The sequence below is a fragment of the Corvus brachyrhynchos genome, unplaced genomic scaffold, assembly GCF_000691975.1.
Source record: "Corvus brachyrhynchos isolate BGI_N302 unplaced genomic scaffold, ASM69197v1 scaffold305, whole genome shotgun sequence".
In the NCBI taxonomy this organism is placed as follows: Eukaryota; Metazoa; Chordata; class Aves; order Passeriformes; family Corvidae; genus Corvus; species Corvus brachyrhynchos.
The window spans coordinates 515,389-524,162 of NW_008239284.1; the positions used below are offsets into that span (position 1 = coordinate 515,389).

Below are 8,774 nucleotides of genomic sequence, written 5' to 3' on the forward strand. Positions count from 1 at the left end.
CCTGGAAGATTCCCTGGCCTTGGACATCTACTGTAAATGAATCCAGGGGGATGCAGATCTCCATCCAGAGACACCCATGCGCAGGCAGGGGCAGGAGGGCACCACTGCCTCTCCCTCTGAGCTCGTTCTCTAAATGCAAATCAAGTTTGAAGTCACACTCCTACCAAAAAGGAAGGTGAGAAGGGCAGTGACAGAGGCTGACCCACACACCAAACCTGAGGTGCTCTCTGGTTACTGCAAATGTCTGAAGGACACCTGGGAGCCAAACTTGCAAGGGAGGATGGAAGTACATGGATCAAAATCACAGCAGAAAGTGGTACCTGCAGTACAAAAACAGTCCAAAAACTGGGAAAACCCCCAAGACCTGACTCCAACCAAGCCCTGGCCAACACGGGTGCTTCAAACACACCCAAACTCCAGAGCAGCCATGACTGCAGCTGCTGTAACACGTTGGAATTGTTGATTCCTATTTTTTTCTTTAATATAAAAAAGCAACCGGAAGTCATTAACGTCCCCATCCCAGTCCACAACCAGCCCCTCTGAGCTACTCGGCTGTCCAGAGCTTGAAGGTTCTGTCGTAGGAGCAGGTGGCAATGAGCTGCCCATCCAGGGAGATGTCCAGGCCCATCACCTTCCCCTCGTGCCCCGCCAGCGTCTTCAGCGGGGACCAGCCAGGGTGGGTCCAGATCTTGGCCGTGTTGTCGTAGGCGCCTGTGAGCAGGAAATTCCCGTGGTTGGCTGCACAGGAGGAGAAAAGGGGAGAAGTGAGACTTGCAAATAAAAACAGGACATCTCTGCTCACCAGCACAGGCCTTCCCGAGCTGCAGGTGTGGGTTTGAGCTGCTGGAGGGGCAGGGAGCAGCAGGGACTCACGTTCGAACCTGACGCCGGTGACCAGGTTCTGGTGGGCAGGGATGGTGTAGATGCACTTCCTCTGCCGCAGGTCCCACACCTTGCAGGTGTTGTCCCCGCTGCCCGTGGCCACGTGGTACCTGCCAGGGAGGGGAGAGCAGTGTTTAGGGACTGGGGTTTGCACCCAGAGCTCCCACATCAACGCCAGCTCCCTCCTTACCCATTTGGGGAGAAGTTGATCCCGTAGATCTCCTTCAGATGCCCTTCCAGGAACATGATACAGCGTCCCGTGCGCAGATCCCACACCCGGCCAAAGGCATCCAGGCCTCTGGAATCACAGGATCACACACTGGGTTGGGCTGGGAGGGACCTTACAAATCATTCAGTCCATAGGCAGGGACAGCTTCCACTATCCCAGGTGGCTCCAAGCCCCAATGTCCAGCCTGGCCCTGGACACTGCCAGGGATCCAGGGGCAGCCACAGCCGCTCTGGGCACCCTGTGCCAGGGCCAGCCTGGCCCTGGCCACTGCTAGGGATCCGGGGGCAGCCCCAGCTGCTCTGGGCACCCTGTGCCAGGGCCTGCCCACCCTCCCAGGGAACAATTCCTTCCCAATATCCCATCCAGCCCTGCCCTCTGGCACTGGGAGGCCATTCCCCCAGCAGAAATCTCTGGTCACAGCAAGTCCTTGGTAACGTTTCCCCCCACCCTGAGCCGAGGGCAGCTCACCCCGTGCCAGCGAGGGAGCCGTCAGTGTGGAAGGCGATGTCATAGACCCCCTTGCTGTGCCCCTCCTGGTGCAGGATCTCCTCCTGGGCCTCCAGGTCCCACAGGCGCCACGAGTGATCGTAGCTGCAAGAACAAAGCACGTGTTGAACCACGGAGTCATTCAGGTTGGAAAAGCCCTCCGAGACACTGAATCCAAGTGTTAACCCAGCACCACTAACCATGTCCCCAGTGCAATCTGGATGTTTTTTGAACACTTCCAGGATGGTGACTCCACCCCTGGGCAGCCTGTTCCAGTCCCTGACCACCCTTTCTGTGAAGACATTTTTTCCCAATATCCAACCTAAACCCTCCCTGGTGTAACTTGAGGCCGTTTCCCCTGGTCTCCAGGTAACTCCAGGGAGAGTAACAGGGTATTTCACCAACTCTGGGGGTATTTTACTGCCAGCTGGAGCCCAACAGTGTCTCACACAGGAACAGGGAAAGGAATCCCAGTGACCTGCTGTCACTGACACTGCAACAGCCCAGCTGTGGTCACGAATGGCCAAGCCCTGCCCTGATGTGGACAAGCCCTGGCACCACAGGGCCACCAGCTGGGCAGCCCATGGTCACTTCTGAAAGCCACTCCCGAGGTGTCCATACCAGGTGGTGCCCAGGAACCTCCCGGACGGGTGCCACATCACACGGGCCACTCTCATGCTGTGTCCCTCGATGTCTGCCACAGGCTCGTCACTGAAACACACAACAAACCATTGGGCACTGGCCACAGGGGGCTGCCTCAAGCCAGGCCTTTGCCCACACATTGTGATGGCAGCAAAAGCTCTGCTGATGAAATCAAACCAGACAGGAACATCAGAGCTGTAGCTACTGGCTCTGAATTCTGCCTTTGGGTCACACTCCTAAAGCTCGGAGTGAAACCCTTTCTCCACACTCCTGTTGGTTGTAAAGCTCTCCTGGGATGATGATGATGAATAATAATGAAAATTAACAAGGCCCTTGTTATGAGCACTTTTGGAAGTACAGAAACAAACCAGAGACCACCTGTACTGCAGGGAGTTCTTCTGAGAAGAGAGAACATCCTGAACTGCAGCAAATCCTGCTGTTCTGAAGGACGCAGGATGGAGGGAATACTTATTCTCCCAGCATGACAGGCAGCAGGTCAGGAGCCTTCATACACGACCTGAACAGCAGTGAAGTTTCTTTCCAACAGGTTAATTAAGAGATGTGGTCACATGAGCCTAACAACCCCCCTGTCGCTTTGCACAGGGGCCCTCTTGCTGTTAGAAACTCTGATTTTCAGCCAGGGATAAACAGCTGGGGCTCTGGGAGCTGCCTGCCCTGCCCAGGAGCACTGCAGGCTCCACTCCTCAATCAGGTGATGCTGGGGCTCAGTACCTGAACCAGTCTCCTCTTCCCAGGCCTGAGAGAGGTGCTGCCCATCTGCCACAGCTACTCTGTGCAGTGACAGCTGCTTGTCTGCAGCACAGGCAGAAGTTTCTCTGCCTGGTTGTGTATTTGGTCAGTCCCTCTCCAAATCCTGGTGCTTCCCAACCACTCAAATTCATTTCTTAATATCCAAGAGGGGCAATTTTCTCCTAAGTGAGATGTTAGAATGAAACAGTCCCCAAACCTTCCATCCATCACCCCCAGCAGTTCAGCAGTGCCCAGCAGCAATTCTGCCTCAATCCCTTTCAGACAATCTCCCTCGACTCCCTAATCAGGGAGATCTCTCTCCCTGCTGAAGAGGCTGGCACGTACTGAGGCCAGGGATTGCACTGGGGTAACCACAGCAAAAGTTCATATTGGCAGGAGGACGGTAAATGTCTGGAGGAACATGGAATAAACCCCAGAACAGCAATGCTGCAGCTGTGCACATCTGGAACAGTTCTGACCTTTCCAGGTTCCAGAGTTTGACGGAGCCGTCGGCCGCGCACGAGGCCAGGCTGACGTCCTTCTTGTCCAGGGACACCGTGGCCTTGGGGTGGAACACGACTGCCCCCACATTGGTGCTGTGCCCTGAAGGGGAAGGAAAACCAAAATTCAGAATCTGCCACGGGATCTTGGGCAGTTCCTCAGAAAAGCAGCATTTCCTTGGTACTGCTGAGTGAGGTGAGTGGACACCTTCACTGTGCCCTCAGTGCTGGGTGACACTGCCCTGTAACCCACAGGCAAACTGCACTTCCAGGAGCACCCAACACAGAGCATCCAACACCAAGGTTTGGAACTCTCAAAGTGCAGACAAAACTCAACATATAAATCAAAGAGATTTGTCCTCCCATCTGTATATAGTCCAAGTTGTGACCACTGCTCAAAGAACCTCACTGTTGTCAAGTGACCTGCCCAAAACTGCTGCTGTTTGTAACTCAAGTACTTAAACCAAGTTTGGAAACGAAACAAAACCGTTCAGAAATAGAAACAGCAAACTGGGAGCTGAGGTCGGAGCTAAAGGCCAGGTCTCCCTCATTATCTGACACATTCCCGTGCTCTCAAGCCAAGGGATGCTCTCAGCAAGAGAAAAATCTGCCCAAACACAACATTTTGAGTCACAAAGTAATTCAGATGTGGGAGCTCAGCACAGAGAGGAACAAAAGAACCAAAAGCCTCAGTGAGAGCCGCTCGCTACCTCGTAAGGTGTGAACCAGGTTGCAGTCGGGCACAGACCAGAGCTTGCACAGCCCACTCCTGTGGAAGACAAGGAATGGATGTCAGCGGAGAAGGAACATCAAGGAACACATCAAACAGAGCTGCAAAGCCACCCTAAGATTCTGCACTGGCTAAAACACCAACACATTTGGGGCAACCAGCTCAGATCAATGAATCTCTGCTCAGCTCTAAAATGAAGTGATGAGAGCTCAGGGTAGGAAGAAGCACAATTCCCAAGCCTCCAGTAACATCCCTGTCTTTCCCTGGTGTGCTCTCCCAGCCCCCAAAGCAGGTGCTGCCAAGGCTGTCTCACCAGCAGGCTGTGGCCAGGAGTTTGGAGTTGGGGCTGAAGTGGCAGTAGGACAGCGGGCGATCGTCCCCGATCTGACTGCAGAAGTTATTCAAGGACTGCAAAAAAACCAAAGAAAACCATCAATAAATGACTAAAGTACAACCAGCCCAGAGCTATTCCCAGCCAAAGCCTGAGGTGAGGGCGGCAAATGTGCACAGGAGGCGGCAGAGGCCTTTGGAAAGTCACTTTCAATGGGAGGAGTTGCCTCAGAGCCACTCCAGGGCCAGCCTGGCCCAGGTGGCCCAGCATAGCCTCGGGTGACAGCTCAGCCCCCCAGGGCCACCCATGGTATGGGCCCCCCCAGCCCCAGAGCTCTGCAGCTGCAGCTCTGACACAGAACTGGCTGGAGCTGGGCATCTTTCCACAACTCATCCAAAGAATCCAACCAGACAGACAGGGCAGAGGGGAGAAGCAAATCCTCTGGCAGCTGCTGCCTCTGGTGTAAACAGGATTAGGGGGGCAGCACACGGTGTGCCTGAGCCTCTCTGTTTGGTTAAGCTGGGAATCTGGCTTAGCATGCTCGGAAAGGGCATCTCAGAGTCATCCCAACCACATTCTGCACCCAGAGTTGGGTATTTCCCTTGGATTCCCTGGCTTCCCAGCCAGCCAAACCCGTGCCAAAGCCAGGAATGCATTCCTTTAGCTTCACAGGAGAGTGCCAAGGCAAGGCAGGGATGCCTCTGCCTCCTGCCACCCACAAGAACGAAATACATCTCCCTGGGTCACTCTGAAGGAATCAGAGCATGCTTTAGAGACACAAGGAAACAGGAAAAGCAGAGGTTCCCAAGATTGCAGAGACTGACGTGCATCTGGACAGCACCTCACTCAGCTGAATTCCTGCGGAGCTCTTTGGAGGATCAGCCAAACCTTGTGAACACAGCAGTGGAGCAGCTGCCAAACCTACCCGCAGGGATTTGTGCAGCTCCTGCCTCTGGGATGTCCTGGTGGCCTCGGGAATCTCCTTGAGCAGCCGGGCCTCCTCCAGCCGCTTCGCTGCCCTGGGGAGAGCAAAGGTGGAGTGACAACTGCCAGCATTCCCCCTTCCTGCTGCTGGCAACAGGCCTTTCCCTGCTCTTCCCCCAAACTGGGCTAATGCTGGATCAGCCCCTGAGAGCTCTGGGCTCACTGGACTTGCCTCCCCACTCCTTGGATTTCCTGTGCTACCCCCAGAGGGATCAGCACTTGGATTTGACACATGGCTGCATCTCCCTCCTCCTCTGTGCTGTTTTCTCTCACCTGGGGAGTGAGTAGTTGGCCAGCCACAGCCTGGCTGTTTTCAGACTGCGTGGGCCCTCATGGTACCAGGTTTGCTGATACTGTAAAAAAAGGAATAAAACTGATGGAAAAGCTCTGGTGCTGCTGCCCCTGCATTCATTCCCCTCAGCTGCCTCCTCCCAGCACCTGCCCCCAAACCCTGCTGTGCTCTGGCCTCTTTTTAAGGGCCTTCTGCACAACTGTAAGCCCCAGGAAAAGGGATTAAGAGAGATAAACCAAACTCTCTGCCCTGCAGATCCGATCCTGACGTGCTGCCACTTCACTCAGTGTTCCAGCTGAGCCCTGACTCATCTGCATTCACTGACATGTAACTCCCTCCTTGTTTACACATCACCCAGTAAACAGAAAGCCCAGAGCTGCAGAAATTATTTCTTACAGCACAATTCAAAAATAATAAGGAAAAAATAGACTCGGAAGAGAGACAGCAGCAGAAAGAGTAATCAAAGGCAGAAACAGATGCAGCAGCAGGAACATATTTTTTCTTCCCAAGCATGAACAAAAGTAAGGGACTTGCTATAATGAATAAGAGCCCACACACCTGCTCTCCTGGTTTGCACACTGAGTGCAGCACAGAGCTCAGTCTGGGAGTAAAAAACCACACTCAGTGCTCCTCACTGAGGCCAAACATTGCCACAGGTTTGCTGAAATGGGCAACACAGAAAAAGCCTGAAGGGATGACACGAGAATCCACAGGCTGGCCAAAGCCAGGAGTCCTGGATATATCAGCTCTGGATATACCATCCCTCCCTGAGCACTGAGAGGGCAGCAGACACCCCTACCTCTTCTTTGGACTTTTTTGACCTGTCATCATCTTTCCTGGTCTTTTTTAACGCATCTGTGCCAACCACGGAGAGGATGTTCCTTAACCTGGAAAAAAGTCATGAAGCTGGATTTAGCCAGTGAATTCTCAGCTCACCTGACAAATACCAGTGTGACATCCCCTCTACCTTGGGGTTCTTAGAACAGAAATACAGACTGGGCTGGGCTGGGAGGGACCTTAAAGCCCATCCTGTTGCCATCCCCTGCCATGGGCAGGGACACCTCCCACTGTCCCAGGCTGCTCCAAGCCCCAATGTCCAGCCTGGCCTTGGGCACTGCCAGGGATCCAGGGGCAGCCCCAGCTGCTCTGGGCACCCTGTGCCAGGGCCTGCCCACCCTCCCAGGGAACAATTCCTTCCCAATATCCCATCCAGCCCTGCCCTCTGGCACTGGGAAGCCATTCCCTGTGTCCTGTCCCTCCATGCCTTGTCCCCAGTCCCTCTCCAGCTCTCCTGGAGCCCCTTTAGGCCCTGCAAGGGGCTCTAAGGTCTCTCTGGAGCCTTCTCTTCCCCAGACTGAACACCCCCAGCTCTCCCAGCTGCCCTGTGGCACAGCACTGCTGACAGCAGCACTCGCTGCGCCCCAGTTCCCTGGAAAAGCTCAGGGATTTGCTAAGCGGCCATTCCCTGTTTGCAGACACCGCACCTCTCCCTGCGCTCCGCAGGCCCCTCTCCAAAGAGCGTGATGGGCTCCCCCAGGGCCCTCAGGCAGGCCTTGACCTCGGAGTCGTCGGTGGAGACGTTGATCTGCCGGGCGCGCTTGCGGCGCTCGAACTCCGCCAGCACTTCGGCCTGGCGCTCGCTCATGTGGTCCTCGAGGTCAAACACCTCCCCTGGACACAGACACAGCCCTGAGCACAGCACATCCACCACGGATCACACAACAGCTGGGGCTGGGAGGGACCTCTGGGGACCACCCAGTGCATCCCCCTGCCACGGCACGGCCACCCAGAGCAGCTGACACAGGAACGTGTCCAGGTGGGTGTGGGATGTCTCAAGAGAGGGACACTCCACCCCCTCCCTGGGCAGCTGTTCCAGAGCCTCTCTGCTCCTGGATCCCTCCCAAGTGGGAAGATCCAAGGAGCTGCCCATCCCTGTCTGGTTTGAGGTGATGCCCAGTGAACAATGAGAGACATTTGGAAGTGTCCTGTCTCCAGGGAGGGATAACAAAGGGTGGTTCCACAGCCTCACCGCTGCTGATGTTGATGTTCCCAGCCTCCATGGCAGCCTTCATGCCTTCCTTGCCCAGCAGCCCCGACTCGCCCTTGGCCAGGCGCTCCCGCTCCTTCTCCTCCAGGCTCCCGTAGAAGATGGGCGCCCGCTTGGCTGGGGGTCCATCGCTCTCCTCTGCAGGCTTGGGCTTGGGGGGCTGCAGGGAGAGGCACAGTTTGGAGTGTTTGGGGACAGAGGAGCCAACAAACAGCCTGGGCATGCCACAGAGCTGAGCTGTGCACCATGCAAAGATCCTCTCAGAATCCCAGATAGGTTTGGGTTGGAAGGGACCTTAAAGCCCATCCCATTCCATCCCGTGCCATGGGCAGGGACACCTTCCACTGTCCCAGGTTGCTCCAAGCCCCGTCCAGCCTGGCCTTGGACACTTCCAGGGAGGGGACAGCCACTGGACATTGAGGTTTTTGCCTGAAGGCCAAAGTGCAGAAGTAAAATGCCACATTAAATCGCTTAAATCAGGCTGTGCTGTGTTCCTATTATTTATTATCTACAGACTTATTTTTTGAAAAAGCTTTAGAACATGAAGGTTTTCCTCCTCCTGCTGAGCGCCAGCACAGCCAGGAGCGATGCCACGCTCCAGCTCCCGGCGGCCTCCCAGGAAGCCCGGGGAAAGTGAACGGTGCCCGGCTCCCTCTCCCCGGAGGGCGTCACACGACCTTCCCGGGAAATCAATCAGGATTGTGCAAAAATGCAGGAAAACACGTGAGCGTTCCGGCTCCTTTAAATGGCTCCAGCGTCACCGGTGCATCGCAAACCCCACACAGCAACAGCAGGAGCGACCCCCGCGGCCTCTCCCGCTCCTGCGGGCCCGGAGGCGCCCCCACCACTCACCTCGGGGGGCCGGGCCCCGCCTCGCGCAGCCGGTGGCCCCGCGGTGGCC

At 55.6% G+C, this 8,774-nt stretch overlaps 1 protein-coding gene across 1 annotated transcript; it reads right to left on the reverse strand.

The window, feature by feature from the left end:
• Window positions 1–456: 456 nt before the first annotated feature.
• On the reverse strand, window positions 457–8,768 carry PRPF4 (pre-mRNA processing factor 4). Its single transcript, XM_017740345.1, has 14 exons — window positions 8,726–8,768; window positions 7,856–8,033; window positions 7,311–7,497; window positions 6,626–6,713; window positions 5,808–5,887; window positions 5,476–5,569; window positions 4,533–4,627; window positions 4,200–4,258; window positions 3,469–3,592; window positions 2,219–2,308; window positions 1,580–1,702; window positions 1,073–1,180; window positions 874–992; window positions 457–738 (listed from the first exon to the last, which is right to left on the reverse strand). The coding sequence occupies exons 2-14, from the start codon at window positions 7,896–7,898 to the stop codon at window positions 545–547; spliced, it is 1,404 nt and encodes a 467-aa protein (XP_017595834.1). The 5' UTR covers window positions 7,899–8,033; window positions 8,726–8,768; the 3' UTR covers window positions 457–544.
• Between the last annotated feature and the right edge of the window lie 6 nt (window positions 8,769–8,774).

What these genes read in the sequence shown, in the direction of transcription:
- PRPF4 (XM_017740345.1), bottom strand. Translation starts at nt 7,898, where the DNA reads ATGAAGGCTGCCATGGAGGCTGGGAACATCAACATCAGCAGCG. An exon ending in GAACATCAACATCAGCAGCG is followed by an intron (nt 7,498 to 7,855) that starts GTGAGGCTGTGG and finishes GTCTGTGTCCAG; the next exon opens with GGGAGGTGTTTGACCTCGAG. An exon ending in AGCTGCACAAATCCCTGCGG is followed by an intron (nt 4,628 to 5,475) that starts GTAGGTTTGGCA and finishes GTTTTTTTGCAG; the next exon opens with TCCTTGAATAACTTCTGCAG.